Source organism: Felis catus, assembly GCF_018350175.1.
Source record: "Felis catus isolate Fca126 chromosome D3 unlocalized genomic scaffold, F.catus_Fca126_mat1.0 chrD3_random_Un_scaffold_47, whole genome shotgun sequence".
NCBI classification, from domain to species: domain Eukaryota; kingdom Metazoa; phylum Chordata; class Mammalia; order Carnivora; family Felidae; genus Felis; species Felis catus.
In genome coordinates this window covers 81,869-100,428 of record NW_025408512.1, presented here as the reverse complement: position 1 = coordinate 100,428, position 18,560 = coordinate 81,869, and the positions used below count along the sequence as shown (strand labels likewise).

General features: G+C 42.3%; 1 protein-coding gene and 1 long non-coding RNA gene across 27 annotated transcripts in view; one reads left to right on the top strand and one right to left on the bottom strand.

Annotated features, from left to right (window-relative positions):
* LOC111558426 (ankyrin repeat domain-containing protein 26-like) overlaps nt 1-18,560 on the bottom strand; it is a 204,820-nt gene that overhangs the window by 160,563 nt on the left and 25,697 nt on the right. For 20 of the 26 annotated variants that reach the window (XR_006593520.1, XM_045051579.1, XM_045051562.1 and 17 more), the window contains exons 6-8: nt 13,636-13,672; nt 13,061-13,114; nt 8,164-8,236 (exon numbers count right to left, since the gene is read on the bottom strand). Coding sequence is in view for 25 of the 26 variants with exons in the window: in XM_045051579.1 (XP_044907514.1) it covers nt 8,164-8,236; nt 13,061-13,114; nt 13,636-13,672 (164 nt within the window). In the remaining variant the exon portion in view is untranslated. The remainder of the gene's footprint in view (nt 1-8,163; nt 8,237-13,060; nt 13,115-13,635; nt 13,673-18,560) is intronic. The other 6 variants (XM_045051555.1, XM_045051563.1, XM_045051559.1 and 3 more) reach the window with 2 other exon arrangements.
* Nucleotides 6,729-12,900, top strand: LOC123383617. Its single transcript, XR_006593525.1, has 2 exons — nt 6,729-7,337; nt 12,798-12,900. It is a non-coding gene; the product is annotated as an uncharacterized LOC123383617 (long non-coding RNA).

Here is an 18,560-nt window from a genome sequence, read left to right as displayed (position 1 = left end):
TGACAAATTCCTTCAGTTTTTGTTTGTTGGGGAAGACCTTTATCTCTCCTTCTATTCTAAATGACAGACTTGCTGGATAAAGGATTCTCGGCTGCATATTTTTTCTGTCTAGCACCCTGAAAATCTCGTGCCAATACTTTCTGGCCTGCCAAGTTTCAAAGGAGAGATCAGTCACGAGTCTTATAGGTCTCCCTTTATATGTGAGGGCACGTTTACCCCTTGCTGCTTTCAGAATTTTCTCTTTATCCTTGTATTTTGCCAGTTTCACTAGGATATGTCGTGCAGAAGATCGATTCAAGTTACGTCTGAAGGGAGTTCTCTGTGCCTCTTGGATTTCAGTGCCTTTTTCCTTCTCCAGTTCAGGAAAGTTCTCAGCTATTATTTCTTCAAGTACCCCTTCAGCACCTTTCCCTCTCTCTTCCTCCTCTGGGATACCAATTATGCGTATATTATTTCTTTTTAGTGTATCACTTAGTTCTCTAATTTTCCCCTCATACTCCTGGATTTTTTTATCTCTCTTTTTCTCAGCTTCCTCTTTTTCCATAACTTTATCTTCTAGTTCACCTATTCTCTCCTCTGCCTCTTCAAGCCGAGCTGTGGTGGTTTCCATTTTGTTATGCATTTCGTTTAAAGCGTTTTTCAGCTCCTCGTGACTGTTCCTTAGTCCCTTGATCTCTGTAGCAAGAGATTCTCTGCTGTCCTGTATACTGTTTTCAAGCCCAGCGATTAATTTTATGACTATTATTCTAAATTCACTTTCTGTTATATTATTTAAATCCTTTTTGATCAGCTCATTAGCTGTTGTTATTTCCTGGAGATTCTTCTGGGGAGAATTCTTCCGCTTGGTCATTTTGGATAGTCCCTGGCGTGGTGAGGACCTGCAGGGCACTTCCCCTGTGCTGTGGTGTATAACTGGAGTTGGTGGGCGGAGCCGCAGTCAGACCTGATGTCTGCCCCCAGCCCACCGCTGGGGCCACAGTCAGACTGTTGTGTGCCTTCTCTTCCCCTCTCCTAGGGGTGGGATTCACTGTGGGGTGGTGTGACCCGTCTGGGCTACTTGCACACTGCCAGGCTTGTGATGCTGGGGATCTGGCGCATTAGCTGGGGTGGGTAGGCAAGGTGCACAGGGGCAGGAGGGGCAGGCTTAGATCGCTTCTCCTTAGGTGATCCTCTTCAGGAGGGACCCTGTGGCAGCGGGAGGGAGTCAGATCCGCTGCCGGAGGTTTGGCTCCGCAGACGCACAGAGTTGGGTGTTTGCGCGGAGCGAGCAAGTTCCCTGGCAGGAACTGGTTCTCTTTGGGATTTTGGCTGGGGGATGGGCGGGGGAGATGGCGCTGGCGAGCGCCTTTGTTCCCCACCAAACTGAGCTCTGTTGTCAGGGGGCTCAGCAGCTCTCCCTCCCTTTGTCCTCCAGCCTTCCCGCTTTCTGAGCAGAGCTGTTAACTTATGACCTCCCAGACGCTAAGTCGCGCTTATTGTGGGAACACAGTCCGTCAGGCCCCTCCGCTTTTGCAAGCCAGACTCGGGGCTCTGCTTGGCTGGTAGCCGCCCCTCCGCCCCCCATCCCTCCCGCCAGTCCGTGGAGCGCGCACCGCCTCGCCGCCCTTCCTACCCTCTTCCGTGGGCCTCTCCTCTGCGTTTGGCTCCAGTGACTCCCTTCTGGTAATCCTCTGGCGGTTTTCTGGGTTATTTAGGCAGGTGTAGGTGGAATCTAAGTGATCAGCAGGACGCGCGGTGAGCCCAGCGTCCTCCTAAGCCGCCATCTTGCCGCTCACTCTAAACCACAATTTCTTTATGCATTCGTCGGGTGATGGACATTTAGGCTCTTTCCATAATTTGGCGATTGTTGAAAGTGCTGCTATTGGGGCACCTGGGTGGCTCAGTCGGTTAAACGTCTGACTTCAGCTCAGGTCATGATCTCACAGTCTGTGGGTTCGAGCCCCACGTCAGGCTCTGTGCTGACAGCTCAGAGCCTGAAGCCTGCTTCGGATTCTGTGTCTCCCTCTCTCTCTGCCCCTCCCCTGCTCATGCTCTGTCTCTCTCTGTCTCTAAAATAAATAAAAACGTTAAAAAAAAAAAAGAAAAACAAGGAAGTGCTGCTATAAACCCAGGGTTACAAGTGCCCCTACGCATCAGCACTCCTGTATCCCTTGGGCAAATTCCTAGCAGTGGTATTGCTGGGTCATAGGGTAGATCTAGTTTTCATTTTTTGAGGAACCTCCACACTGTTTTCCAGAGTGGCTGCACCAGTTTGCATTCCCACCAACAATGCAAGAGGGTTCTTGTTTCTCCACAATCCTCGCCAGCATCCATAGTCTCCCGATTTGTTCATTTAGCCACTCTTGACCGGTGTGAGGTGATATCTCAGTGTGGTTTTGATTTCTATGTCCCTGATGATTTGCTTTCATTTAAAGAAAGCTTAGAAGATGACTGGCAAGCATATTCTGGGGACCCAGAGCATGAATGAGAGAGAAGGACATTTTCAAGACTAGGCTCTTTCTGTTCAGGAAATGCCTGAAATACTACCGAGACAGACACTCCAAATGCATCTTCTTCCGTATTTGTCCAATTCGAAGGTATTTCCTTTCAGTTGGTTCCTTGTTAGAGTGACCCTGTGGTGGTTCTTCTTCAAGATGAGTAGGAATGCTGTATGGTTAACAAATTTCACCAAACTTCTGCTTTCACTCACTGGTGATGAGTTTTAAGGTCTTTTTCCAGTCCAATTTACCTTATTTGATCTACATTTCCTCCAAGTTTTGCATAGAAGCGTGTCTTAAATATACAGATATATCATGCTCCCTATCACATTCCTTATCCATTGCTGGTTCTCGAGTCACTTTTTGCAGTTGCAAAAACGGATGGTTAATTTCCTTGTTTGGATTTGCACATGAATTTTCTGCCAGGATACATGTTTGTAAAAACACCTTATCCTTAAGTAATCAAGTACAGACAAAGAAAAATGAGAAAATAATTACAATTTTACTGTTAACTTTCTCAATCTATGTTGTGTTGTTCCCAAGTCACTGGATTGTAACTTCTTGTAAGAAGTGAAAACTAACTTGCCTTAGCCTAAGACAGAAGGAAAATATGAACTCATAAACTTAAGCTTGTCAGTTCTTGGAACTAAACAATTCATTACATGTTAAATCGACCAAAAAATTAAGTTAGATGATTTTTAATGTTACAAACCTTAAAAACTATTTAGCTTACCATCCCTTATAACGAGCACTAAAGTGCATTTGAGTACTTTTTAAAGATTAATAACTAGAGAATTGGATAACTTAAAATCATTAGCAGCCAAATCAATTAATATCAAAGAGAAAGAAATGCGCTGGCAGTGTGAATCGGCTTAAGATTCTCTCTCTCACCCTGCCCTCACCTACCCACGTGCTCTGTCCTCACTCTCTCTCTCCAAAGAAATAATGAAAAGAAAAAGAAATCATAAGGAACAGAAAATACATTTACAGGATGGTACTCTATTTACTGAAAAACATCTGTGAGGCTTCACCACTGAGCCACCCAGGCGCCCATCTTTTCTTTCCTTTTCTTTCCCTTTCTTCTCTTTTCCCTTTTTTCTCTTTCTACTCTCCTCTTTCCTCTTCTCCCTTGGGAATCAGCCCAGTAGTCTCGGGGTGACTTTGGGTCAAAGCTATTTATATATATTTATATTTTCCCTTTGTTCTTCTGTTCGGTTCTTTGTTTGTTGGTTTCATCGGGCACATTCTCTATACTTTTCCAGGTCTCCTTCTTCATTTTCCTCCCTCTCTTTCTGGGTTAAGCCCTACAGCTCCTTTGAGTCACTGCCTGGTCTTTTTTTCCCACTCCTGTCATTTCTCTCTTGTTTGGGCTAAGGATTCTTCACCACCCTCTTCTCCTTTTTTCCAGGATTACTTCAACAAACAAATCAAAGCACACCTGGTGGAAGGCCCAAACCACCACTCCAAGTAGCGAGAAAAGCAGCCAAAGACGCACCAACAGAGTGCACACGACACCCTCCAAAAACACGTGTTCAACTGTCAGGCCCTGGAGAGTGTAGGACCCCTTTGTAATATGGTAGTACTCGCAGGTGTGGGACACAGAACAAGCTAGTAAAACACACAAAGGACAGGAGACTAGCCAAAACGACAAATCAGAAGAATTCTCCTCAAAAAAAAAAAATTCCAGGAAGAAAGACAGCCAGAGAAATGCTCGAAAGAGACAGAAACCATATATCTCATCAAGGTTTTGGAAGAACACTCAGAAGACTCATAGCTGGGCTTGAAACCAAGCTGCTTCAGAGATCAAGGAACGAACGAATCATCACGATGAATGCTGAAAATGAAATGTTGTAAAGGAGATACAAAATAAACTAGATGCAGTGACAGCAAGGATGGGAGAAGCAGCAGACAGAATAGGTGAAATAGAAGATACAATTATGGACAAAGATGAAGCAGAGAAAGGAAAGAAAGGAAATTACTAGACTCCGAGGCAGGTACCAGAGACCTAAGTGATTCGGTGAGATGAAATAATAGCCACATCACAGGAGTCCCAGAAGAAGAAGAGTGAGAGAAAGGGGCAGAAGGTTTATTTGAACAACTTAGAGCTGAGAACTTCCCTCATCTGGGGAAGGAAACAGGCATCCAAGTCCTGGAGGCACAGAGAATTCCCTTCCAAATCAACAAAACCAGGTCAACACCACGACATGTCATAGCGAAACCGGAAAACTACAAAGATAAAGAGAGAATTCTGAAAGCAGCTAGGGACAAACGGGTCTTACTTAATCTACAAGGGAAGACACATAAGGGTAGCAGCAGACCTGTCCCATGAAACTTGGCAGGGCAGAAGGGAGGGGTAGGAAACGGTCAATGTGCTGAATGGGAACATATGCAGCGAAGAATCCTTTCCCCAGCAAGGCTGTCATTTAGAATAGAAAGGGAGACAAAGGCTTTCCCAGACAGACAAAACCTAATGGAGTTCATGACCACTAAACCAGCCCTGCAGGAGATCCTAAGGGGCCACTCTGTGAGTGGAAAGCAGCAGAGACTACAAAGGACCAGAGGCCTCACCTAAAGCATGAAACCTTCAGATAACACAAAGACACTAAATCCGTATCTTTCACTAATCACTCTGAATGTGAATGCACTCAATGCCCCAATCAAAAGACACAGGGAATCAGAATGGATAAAACACAAAACAAAACCAAAGAACAAGATCCATCTATATGCTGTCAACAAGACACTGATTTTAGACCCCAGGACACCTCCAGATTCAAAGTGAAGGTAATGGGAGCCACCTATCATGCTACTAGAAGTCGAAAGAAAGCTGGAGTTGCCATACTTCCACCAGACAGACTAGATTTTAAGCCAAAGACTGTAGTAACAGATTCAGAAGGGCGTTTTATCATAATTAAGGGGTCTATCCATCAAGAGGAGCTAACAATTGCAAATGTTTATGTCCCCAAAGTGAAAGGCCCACATAGATGAATCCATTCATCACAAACATGAATAAATGTATACATACAAATACCATGATTGTAGCCGACTTTAAGACTCCACGCATGGCAATAGGCGGATCACCAAGGTAGAAAATCAGTAAGGAAACACAGATCCAATGTGTCATTGGACCAGATGTATTCAGATATACATAGATATATATTGGACTTAACATATACATGTATATACATGGATATCAATACAGATGTAGTGAGATCTTTTCATTTAACAGCAGTAGAATGCACATTCTTCTTAAGTGCACCTAGAACATTCTCCAATATCAATGACATCCTGGGTCACAAAACAGCCCTCCACAAATATAAAAGGACTGAGATCATACCTTGCATATTTTCAGATCACAACAACGAGCACTTGCTCATTCTTTCCCTCTCTCCCTCCCTTTCTAAGAGAAATACAAACATTACAAAAACATTTAGCTCACCTCCTTCCAGGATAGAGAAAAAAAGAATAAGAAACCTTGTGGGGCAATGAGTCATGGACGAAAACCACACACAGACAGTAGAATTCCATAACCAGTATGTTGACAATGGAGTTGACAGAAAGTGATGTACTAAAAGAACAGACACTAAAGAAATGGTTTCTGCAAGGAAACATTAGGCTAGGGGTAAACGATTAAAAAAGAGCATGGTGGTGGGAACACGTAGGTGGCTCAGTCAGTTCAGCGTCCACCTTCAGCTCATGAGTCATGTTCTCATGGATTGTGGGTTGGAGCCCCACATTGAGCTCTGTGTTGACAGCTCAGAGCCTTGAGCGTGCTTTGGATTCTGTGTCTCCCTTTGTCCCTGCCCCTACCCTACTAGCTCGCTCTCTCTCTCTCTCTCTCTTTCTCTCTCTCTCCAAAAAATAAACTTAAAAAAATTTAAAAAATACCTTCAAAAGCATGGGGGGAGAAGAAGAAAAAAGGAAAAAAAAATAAGACATGATCAATCAATCAAGCATGAGCTTAAGACAAGGAAGAAAAGGAAAAATGTGAGCAAAATAAGGTAAGTGGAAACAACACACATTTTTCAACAGGTACATAGGTAGGATTGGGAATATACTATGGACAATAGTCTCTTTTAATCCTTTTAAAGATATATGTGTGTATATATATGCATATATGTATATGTATATGTATATATATGTATATATGTATATATGTATATGTGTGTGTATGTATATATATATATATATATATATATATATATATATATATATATATATGATGTGTACATAAAACAGTCTTTGATTCACAGAATACCCCTGATAATGCTGACTTTTATCACTCTACAGTTATCTAGTTATAAATACTGTAATGAAGAATTTAATTTTTTTCACTCTAAAATAAATTGTTCAATTACTGGCATCTATCACTTCCTAAGAGCTATAAATTATTACTACACTAACAAAAGAACAGAACAAGAAAGGTTCCTAACACATCAACTTTCACTATGGAGAAAGAATTGGGAATGAGAATTCTAGGAAGAAATGGGAACCTTCAAAGGATGTATGTAATGGGACACAGATGGGGTTAACAAAACAAAGGCTGAGGAGTTTTTCTCTGCAATTCTAAGCTCACAACGAGAGGATACTAAAAATATACTGTAACCTTCTTTCTTATGTAACTCCTGATTTCCTCAATATAATTCATTTGCGTTTTTACATATAAAACACCAAAACGGAATATAAACTGAAGCCTTACTTTTTAAATTCACATATTTAATTGTGACATATCATGTGTATTTCGTCACTTACAAATTCCATTCTACGGAATTCCATTTCCCTACTCATTTATTCACATCCAAAAACTATGACATTGCTTCTTCCAAGCAAGACTTTATTCTAGGAGCTCCAGGAGTCAAACAAGTATGCTTCCTAACCTCCAGTAGCTTATAATGATTTAGGGGCTTTGAAATGAATATTTAAATAAATATCAGATGTCTGAAACTTTAAATTTTAGAATCTGACACAAGGACTAGGAGGAGATAGTTTTAAAAGCTAGAATAGGAAAGATTTCTGAAATTAGAAATTTGACAACTTGGCTACGAAGAGCGTCTGCTCATAGAGCTACTCTTTTCAGCAAAATACGTATTCTTCAGGGAGATGCACGATTGTCACTTACTCTTCGTGGAGTTATTTCAAAAACATAGGGGAACACTTTTGTAAGGTAAATGTTGAGAAATAATGTAAACATCTAAATTTCTACATTTTCTAATATTATTTTAGTCTAAATGTAGAACAAAGGATAGAGACAAAGGAAAATCCTGTATCTCACCAAAAGAAAAATTGCCTGGGGCGGAGGGCAACCTACAATAGATACTTGGGTCCAATAAGATTTCATTTAGGCAGGAGTATTATCAGTCATGTTAGTATCACAGTGAGAATCCTTACCCTTAACCAAATGTCATATTTCCTCCATTATGGGAAAGCTTTTCCCAATATAATTTCACGGTCATTATATATTTTCCAGCCCATTCTTTGATCAGCCTCCACCTCTAAGATTTACCAAAGGAAAACAAAACAAAACAAAACATTCAACGCGTCATGTATCTGTAAAGTGGTTTGTTCTTGCTAACTTTCCGTTACACACATAAAATGATGATACACAGGCTACTGTGTAAATTTTCAGAGTAAATAAGGGAGAAAACTAAATTCAGAGCAGGAAAGTGAGTTTCACAGGAGGGTACTTTACCTTGGTATCAAAATCGAAGTCTTGGCTAGCTGATGTAGGCCATGAATCATCAGGACCAGGTTTGCCGGAAAGCCTTTAGAGCAAAAATATGCAACAAAAACATGTTCATTTATTGAAAAACAAAATTTCAAAAATTAAGGGAAAGGTCAGCTATCTGTTTCTTCAACGAAGTTTCTTGGTATAATTAAACGTTGGCCTCTGTTGTTTTCATTACGTTTTACTTTAATTCCAGTAATAGTAACATCCAGTGTTATATTAGTTTATGAATATAGCGATTCACCAACTCCATACTCACCCTGTGCTCATCATGACAAGGGCACTCCTTCATCCCCATCACCTCTTTCACCCCTCCCACCACTCACCTCCTCTCTGGGAACCATCTGTTTGTTCTCTGCAGTTAAGATCCTATTTCTTAGTTTGTCTCTCCCTTTTTTTTTCTCCCTTTGCTCATTTGTTGTTTCTTAAATGCTACATGAGTAAAATCATATGGTATTTTTCTTTCCCTGACTTTGCTTACCATACTACTCTCGGGCTCCAACCAGGTCATTGCAAATGACAAGATTTCATTGTTTTATGGTTGAGTAATATTCCAGTGTGTGTGTGTGTGTGTGTGTGTGTGTGTGTGTGTGTGTATGTGTGTGTATGGATACACATATACACATACATACATACATATAGGACTTCTTCTTCGTTCACTCGTCTGTCCATGGACGCTTGCGCTGCCTATTGGAAATAATGCTGCAATAAACACAGGGGTGCATGTGTCCCATGGAATTCGAGTTTTTGTATTCTTTTGGGTAGTATCCAGTAGTGCAATTACTGGATCATAGGATAGTTCTGTTTGTAATTTTTTGAGGAACCTCCATACTGTTTTCCACAGGGGCCTCACCCATTTGCATTTCCACCAACAGTGCCAGAGGTTTCCTTTGCCTCCACATCCTCACAAACACTTGCTTCTTGTGTCTTGGAGTTTAGCCATTCTGACAGGTGTGAACGTGGTATCTCGATGTTGTTTTGGGGAGCATCTTTTCATGTGTCTGTTGACCATCTGCATGTTGTCTTTGGAAAAATGTCTGGTTATGTCTTCTGCTCATCTTTAAACTGGGCTTTTTTGGAGGGGGGGATGTTGACTTGTATCAAGTTTTTATACATTGGGGATACTAGCCCTTTACAGGATTTGCAAAACATTGGCAAATATGTTCTCCCATCCCAGAGGTTGCCTTTTAGTTTTGACACTTTCCTTCACTGTGCAAAAGCTTTGTAGTTTGATGTAGTCCCCATAGGTTATTCTTGCTTCGTTTCCCTTGGCTCAGGAGACATAACTAGTAAAATGTTGCTACAGCCAAACATCAGAGAAATGACGGCCTGTGCTCTCTTCAAGGATGTTTTATGGTTTCAGGTCTCACACTTAGGTCTTTAATTCATTTTGAGTTTATTTCTGTCTATGGTAAAGAAATTGGTCCAGGTTCATCCTTTGGCATGTGGCTTGTCCAGTTTTCCCAACACCATTTGGTGAAGAGACTGCCTTTTCCCCACTGGATAGTCTTTCCTGTTTGTGGAAGATTAACTGACCATACAGTTGTGGATTTCTTTCTGGGTTTTCGGTTCTATTCCATTGAGCTGTGCGGCCATTTTTTACACCAGTACCCACCATACTGTTTGGATTACTACAGCTTTGGAATAAAACTTGAAATCTGAGATTGTGATACCTCCAGTTTTCCTCTTTTGCAATATTGCTTTGGCCATCCAAGGTTTTTTGTGGTTCTATACAACCTTTAGGATTGTTTGTCTAGCTCTGTGGCAAATGCTGTTGGTATGTTGACCGGGATTACATTACATCGGTAGACTGCTTTGGGTAGCGTCGACACTTTAAAAATATGTATTCTTCCCATCTGTGAGCATCGGATGTCTTTCTCTTTCTTTCCGTCATCTTCAATTTCTTTCATCAGTGTATACGGTTTCCAGGGTACAGGTCTTTCATACTTTGGACCCTGTTTTAAAAAAGCTTTCAGTTCTCTATTTTGCCTCCACCTCTCCTAACCTGGGAAATCTCCAGGAAAGACCCAGTCTGAGTTTCCATAACCAAGTGTGACAGGCAGGGAATTCCCTGAAATGGTTGAAAATTAAATGTATAAAAGTTACCGCAATGACTTCTCACCTCACATCTGTCAGAATGGCTCAGTTTCAACATACAGGAAACAACAAGGGTTGCTCAGGGTCTGGAGAAAAACAAAACAACCCTTGTGCACTGGTCATGGGATGTAAATTGGTATCGCCAAAGCGAAAGCCAGTATGGAGGGGCCTCAACAAATTAAAAATGCAAATACCATAGGATCCAGTAATTCCACTACTGGGTATTGATTTACCCAAGGGAAATGGAAATACTAATTTGAAACGATATATGCACCCCTATCTTTATTATAGCATTATTGACAATAGACAAGATATGGAAGCAACCCAAGTGTCCGCCAATACATGAACAGACCACACACACACACACACACACACACACACACACACACAATGGAATATTACGCAGCTATAAACCAGAATGAGATGTTGCCATCTGCAACATCATGGACATACCTAGATGGTATGAGGCTAAGTGAAATAAGTCAGACAGAGAAAGACAAATCCTATATGATTTCACTTCTATGTAGAATCTAAAAATGGGAACAAATGAACACACAGAGAAAAAGCAGAAACAGACCCATAAATGCAGAGAATTGACTGTTGCCAGGAGGGAGGTGAAGAGGGGGGATGGACAAAATGGGTGAAGGGGAAAGGGAAGTTCAGGGTTCCAGTTACAGAGTAAATAAATCACAAGGCTCAAAGGTACGCCATAGAGAATCTAGTCAGTGATATCGTAATAGCATTCTACATTAACAGATGGGAGCGACACTCATGGCGAGCATGGTGGAACATCCAGAGTTGTTGCATCACACATTACATTGTGTGTCAGGGAGACCTCCGTTTAAGTAAATATACCAAAGTGAAGGTTTCTATGTTATGAGTGGAAGTACTAACTGGAGATTAAAAGATTAAAAGTTCCCAAGGCCAACTTTGTTCCTACACTGGTCTTGCCTTATTGAGGTCCATAAGAACTAGCAAGACCTTCCAAGCCTTCAGGGGCATTCAGCTACCCAAGGAGAGAGAGACTGCGATCAAAATGGTCCTGGTAGTTGTGCCTCCATTTCTCTCTACGCCGCCTGAATACTTTCTTCCCTATGAGCTCCCACTCCTCCATCACTCTTTGGCACGGTTCAGTGACATTCTCCAACCTTTCAATCTTTAGCCTATGAAGGCACAGACTCCTACAACAAGGATGGGCTCAAATGACCGAGGGTAGGAGCCATGTCCTGCTCCTGGAGAACAAGCTAATTGGGAGTCTCAGTCATCCACACAGTCACCTCAACATAGGCATGTTATCACCTATCCAGATGAAGCTCCCCTACTGATTTGACAAGTCAGTCCTACCCCTGCCTAGCCCTACAGGTACATGGGAAGGGCATCACAGATTTAGGAAAAGAGGTGGAGTGAGGGGACAGCTTGTCTTGGGCCATACATCTCTGTAGTTCAGAATCTCCACCCCCCCCCACCCGCAATTCCTTGAGAGGATCTAAGCCTTCCTCCCTAAGTGGGGGTGGAAGTAGAGGATATCATATTTCTATTTGCTGTAAACAGACTCTTCCCAGCAGCTCAAATGATTTTTAATCTCTCTCATCAGAAAATCTGAGGTATGCTCGCACCTTCAATGAAACCAACACACACACAAGCAGAAACCTGGTCAGGACCCTCTTGAACTCTCTATTTGAATATGCCTTTCTAAACAACTCCCCTGATCCTGGGTCCTTCATTCGTGTCATTCATCTTTATGTCACTTGGCATAAACCCCCATCTTCTGACATCTTTTCTAAAACTCTTATTCCTATCCAACTCAGTGTTGTTCTTCTTGAAACCTGATCTCCTCTGCTAATTCGATCCTTACCATCCTTCATTGTATTCATTAGACCCACTCCCCAGCTTTCTATTATTAAGACATTTGCCTGCAAGATGAAGACAAAAAACAAAGAAAGGAAAGAGAGAAAGAAAGAAAGAAAGAAAGAAAGAAAGAAAGAAAGAAAGAAAGAAAAACAAAACCCGAATTTAAATCTCATTTCTGTCACTTATCATATCCAAATAGGTCACTTCAATCTCTTTTGAGTTTCAAATTCTCCATGTAAACAACCATTGGGCAAGGAGGTTAAACATAGGTTGAAGTACCAGAGGGTATTTTGATGAAGTAATCTCTGAGGTTACCTACATATTGAGATCCTAAGTACTTTTGATTTGGCCTGGACAAATGGAGAGTCCTTAGCTGGCAGAAGTGGAAAAGTTAACGGGGGGGAAAAAAAAAGAAATACCAAGAAAACCAGAGAAGAAAGTAAAAAGGCCAAAACACAGTACAGAAAAGTCATGGGGAAAGAAATCTGGAAAAAAAGAAAAAGTTTCCTAGAACTAGTCAAGGGTACTAGCCCAAAAGGAAACCAGACGGGGAACCTAGGCAACAGAGAATCATAGAGCAATATCCTCGAAATTGAGGCTGAATTTAATTAACGTAACATGGTCTACAACTAGATATCCTTTCCTTACAGAAAACTCAAATATTTGTCTCAAGAAGAGGGGATATCACCACATCTAAGGAGCTGCCTGACTAGATCTTGCTTATTATGTATAAAGCGTGACACCATGGCCATAGCTGACATCCACCCTAAAATCTCTGATGGTAAAAACAAGGGACTAGTTACCACAGCACTAATTACTTTTGTTAGCACTAGTGGTCAAACATATAAGGGCAAATGCGTGGACTAACCTGGTTTCTTAAGAAAACCCTAAATTAGAGTTCCGACACCATTACCTTTGACATTCTGAGTTGATCTGTCCTAGGATCTGTATCTTCATCTCAGTGCTGCTGAGGAACCAGAGAATAGATGTGGAAGCTACACAGGCTGATGGCCAAACCACCTCAGCTACTCATTAACTATGGAATCATGGGGCGAGTAATCAACCTCCCTGAACCACAGTTGCCAGAGTAATTAAAAGTAGGCTACAATAACACAGCTACTTTGAAAAGCTATGCAATGACTATATAAATTAACAGATGTTATGCATATGATATAATGTCCAGTCAAGGGTAGAAGACTCAACAACTGCTTTTGTTCTCTGTGTTCCCTTAGGAAACATAACTTTCAGTTCATTCATTTCCTTTCCTTTCCTTCCATTTTCCGTTTCATTTCATTCCATTCCTTTATACTGTGAGAGTGAGTGCACACAGAAAGAGGGAACGATATCCCAAGGAGGCTGTCTGCGCAAAACCCGACGTGGGGCTTGAACTCACAAACCCGAGTTGAAATCAAGAGTCACACCCTTAACCGACTGAGCCACCCAGGTGCCCCAATAAATGTCATGATTACAAATGCATAAAAACCCTACCTGGTTATAGAGTCTTCCTCAGCATTCTTATCTGTTCCTAAAGAAAAAAGCAAAATACATGTTTAATCAACAATCGAAAAATATAGGAACTTACAAGTGTATGGCTAATGATTTGTTCAAAAGTATTCCTTTGGGACCACACCTGGAAACCACACTACACTGAATGGTAATTATACCATTGGTAGGCTTAAAGCACTAAGGAAATCTTACTTTCTCCTCTATATTGACCAAAGGCAAGAATGGGTTTTATCGGAATGTGACACCTACAGGTGAACTGATGTTTACAATGACCATCACTGACCGACTCTATGACACTGAAGGAAAATGGTATCGTTAGGAGAAGGATTATCCTAAGCTGACAATGTCAAACTGAAACTAGCATGATTTTTCTGGACTTCCACTACTAGAGGAGTTAAAAGAGAGTATCTTTATTTTGCTGTAACACGGCAGAACTTCCCCAGCCCTTCAGTACAGACTGTTCAGTTTTAGGATGAAACACCCCCTCACAAAGTGTGCTCTATAGCTATTGTACTTTGCAGCATGGCCAAACCATAGCAAACAGACTCTCCCTGGCCTTATTTCCAATGGCAAGGTAAGTAAGAAGGATTTGCCCTTCCAGTTTGATAAAGTTCTAACCTCTTGAGACTGTCTCCTTCCATTGCTAGAGAGTCTATCTAGACCCACCGCACATCACAGAGGAGGATGATCCCAATGTGAATGCTATGTAGTGGTTCATGATGTCATTTTTCTCAACCCTCCCCATTAGGTGACACACATCTAGAGAAATCATGCTTTTTTTCATGGAAGGCATGTATCATCAGATCCTCTACTGATGAGCAACAAAACAAAACCAAGGGCAAAGAATATCTTGAATGCCTACATTCAATTCCCGGGGAATTTAAATTTTCTAAACATTCAAGATGCCCACTGTATGATTCTTACTATATGACACTCTGGAAAGAGCAAGACTATGGAGGTAAGGGTTGGGGTGAATGTAGGGATAAAGGGGCACAGCACAGAGGACCTTGAAGGCAGTGAAACTCTTTCACATGATACCACAAAGGTGGATTCACATCATTACACACTTGTTAAAACTCATAGAATGTATAACACCAAGGCTGAACACTAACGCAAATTAGAGACTTTGCCTGAAAATGATGAGTGAGTGTCCGTATAAAACACACCACTGTTGTCAGGGTGCCTGAGTGGCTCAGTTGGTTCAGCATCCAAGTCTGGATCTGAGCTCAGGTCATGATCTCACAGTTCATGGGACCAAGTCCTGCCTCAGGCTCTGTGCTGACAGCACAGGATTCTTTCTCCTCTCTCTCTCTGCCCCTTTGCTGCTCACACGCATGCATGCTCTCTCACTCAAAACTAAACAAAGGAACTGAAGAAAAGATACTACTCAAAATGGACCACTGTCGTGCAAGATGTTGACAACAGGGGAGGCTAGGCGTGTACGGGAGCATGGTATGGCATATGGAGACTCTCTGTACTTTCTATTATATTTTGCTGCGAACTTAAAACTGCTGTAACAATAAGGCTCATTAAATGTAAACAACAACAGTTTTTTTTTTGCAAGATGGCGGCTTAGGAGGACGCTGGGCTCACCGCGCGTTCTGCTGATGACTTAGATTCCACCTACACCTGCCTAAATAACCCAGAAAACCGCCAGAGGATTAGCAGAAGGGAGTCGCCGGAGCCAAACGCAGACGGGAGGCCCACGGAAGAGGGTAGGAAGGGCGGCGAGGAGGTGCGCGCTCCACGGACTGGCGGGAGGGAGCCGGGGTGGAGGTGCAGCTCGCCGGCCAAGCAGAGCCCCCGAGTCTGGCTTGCAAAAGCGGAGGGGCCTGAAGGACTGTGTTCCCACAACAAGCGCGACTTAGCGTCTGGGAGGTCATAAGTTAACAGCTCTGCTCGGAAAGCGGGAAGGCTGGAGGACAAAGGGAGGGAGAGCTGCTGAGCCCCCGGATGACAGAGCTCAGTTTGGTGGGGAACAAAGGCGCTCGCCAGCGCCATCTCCCCCGCCCATCCCCCAGCCAAAATCCCAAAGAGAACCAGTTCCTGCCAGGGAACTTGCTCGCTCCGCGCAAACACCCAACTCTGTGCTTCTGCGGAGCCAAACCTCCGGCAGCGGATCTGACGCCCTCCCGCTGCCACGGGGCCCCTCCTGAAGTGGATCACCTAAGGAGAAGCGATCTAAGCCTGCCCCTCCTGCCCCTGTGCACCTTGCCTACCCACCCCAACTAATACGCCAGATCCCCAGCATCACAAGCCTGGCAGTGTGCAAGTAGCCCAGATGGGCCACACCACCCCACAGTGAATCCCGCCCCTAGGAGAGGGGAAGAGAAGGCACACAACAGTCTGACTGTGGCCCCAGTGGTGGGCTGGGGGCAGACATCAGGTCTGACTGCGGTCCGGCTGGCGGCAGACATCAGGTCTGACTGCGGTCCGGCCAACCAACTCCAGTTATACACCACAGCACAGGGGAAGTGCCCTGCAGGTCCTCACCACGCCAGGGACTATCCAAAATGACCAAGCAGAAGAATTCCCCTCAGAAGAATCTCCAGGAAATGACAACAGCTAATGAGCTGATCAAAAAGGGTTTACATAATATAACGGAAAGTGAATTTAGAATAATAGTCATAAAATTAATCGCTGGGCTTGAAAACAGTATACAGGACAGCAGAGAATCTCTTGCTACAGAGATCAAGGGACTAAGGAGCAGTCAAGAGGAGCTGAAAAACGCTTTAAACGAAATGCATAACAAAATGGAAACCACCACGGTTTGGCTTGAAGAGGCAGAGGGAAGAATAGGTGAACTAGAAGATAAAGTTATGGAAAAAGACGAAGCTGAGAAAAAGAGTGATAAAAAAAATCCAGGAGTATGAGGGGAAAATTAGAGAACTAAGGGATACACTAATAAGAAATAATATACGCATAATTGGTATCCCAGAGGAGGAAGAGAGAGGGAAAGGTGCTGAAGGGGTACTTGAAGAAATAATAGCTGAGAACTTCCCTGAACTGGGGAAGGAAAAAGGCATTGAAATCCAAGAGGCACAGAGAACTCCCTTCAGATGTAACTTGAATCGATCTTCTGCACGACATATCCTAGTGAAACTGGCAAAATACAAGGATAAAGAGAAAATTCTGAAAGCAGCAAGGGGTAAACGTGCCCTCACATATAAAGGGAGACCTATAAGACTCGTGACTGATCTCTCCTTTGAAACTTGGCAGGCCAGAAAGAATTGGCACGAGATTTTCAGGGTGCTAGACAGAAAAAATATGCAGCCAAGATTCCTTTATCCAGCAAGTCTGTCATTTAGAATAGAAGGAGAGATAAAGGTCTTCCCCAACAAACAAAAACTGAAGGAATTTGTCACCACTAAACCAGCCCTACAAGAGATCCTAAGGGGGACCCTGTGAGACAAAGTCCCAGAGACATCACTACAAGCATAAAACATACAGACATCACAATGACTCTAAACCCGTATCTTTCTATAATAACACTGAATGTAAATGGATTAAATGTGCCAACCAAAAGACATAGGGTATCAGAATGGATAAAAAAAACAAGACCCATCTATTTGCTGTCTACAAGGGACTCATTTTAGACCTGAGGACACCTTTAGCTTGAGAGTGAGGGGATGGAGAACTATTTATCATGCTACTGGAAGCCAAAAGAAAGCTGGAGTAGCCATACTTATATCAGACAAACTAGACTTTAAATTAAAGGCTGTAACAAGAGATGAAGAAGGACATTATATAATAGTTACAGGGTCTATCCATCAGGAAGAGCTAACAATTATAAATGTCTATGCGCCGAATACCGGAGCCCCCAAATATATAAAACAATTGCTCATAAACATAAGCAACCTTATTGATAAGAATGTGGTAATTGCAGGGGACTTTAACACCCCACTTACAGAAATGGACAGATCATCTAGACACACGGTCAATAAAGAAACAAGGGCCCTGAATGAGACATTGGATCAGATGGACTTGACAGATATATTTAGAACTCTACATCCCAAAGCAACAGAATATACTTTCTTCTCGAGTGCACATGGAACATTCTCCAAGATAGATCATATACTGGGTCACAAAACAGCCCTTCATAAGTTTACAAGAATTGAAATTATACCATGCATACTTTCAGACCACAATGCTATGAAGCTTGAAATCAACCACAGGAAAAAGTCTGGAAAACCTCCAAAGGCATGGAGGTTAAAGAACACCCTACTAACGAATGAGTGGGTCAACCAGGCAATTAGAGAAGAAATTAAAAAATATATGGAAACAAACGAAAATGAAAATACAACAATCCAAACGCTTTGGGACGCAGCGAAGGCAGTCCTGAGAGGAAAATACATTGCAATCCAGGCCTATCTCAAGAAACAAGAAAAATCCCAAATACAAAAGCTAACAGCACACCTAAAGGAACTAGAAGCAGAACAGCAAAGGCAGCCTAAACCCAGCAGAAGAAGAGAAATAATAAAGATCAGAGCAGAAATAAACAATATAGAATCTAAAAAAACTGTAGAGCAGATCAACGAAACCAAGAGTTGGTTTTTTGAAAAAATAAACAAAATTGACAAACCTCTAGCCAGGCTTCTCAAAAAGAAAAGGGAGATGACCCAAATAGATAAAATCATGAATGAAAATGGAATTATTACAACCAATCCCTCAGAGATACAAACAATTATCAGGGAATACTATGAAAAATTATATGCCAACAAATTGGACAACCTGGAAGAAATGGACAAATTCCTGAACACCCACACTCTTCCAAAACTCAATCAGGCAGAAATAGAAAGCTTGAACAGACCCATCACCAGCGAAGAAATGGAATCGGTTATCAAAAATCTCCCAACAAATAAGAGTCCAGGACCAGATGGCTTCCCAGGGGAGTTCTACCAGACGTT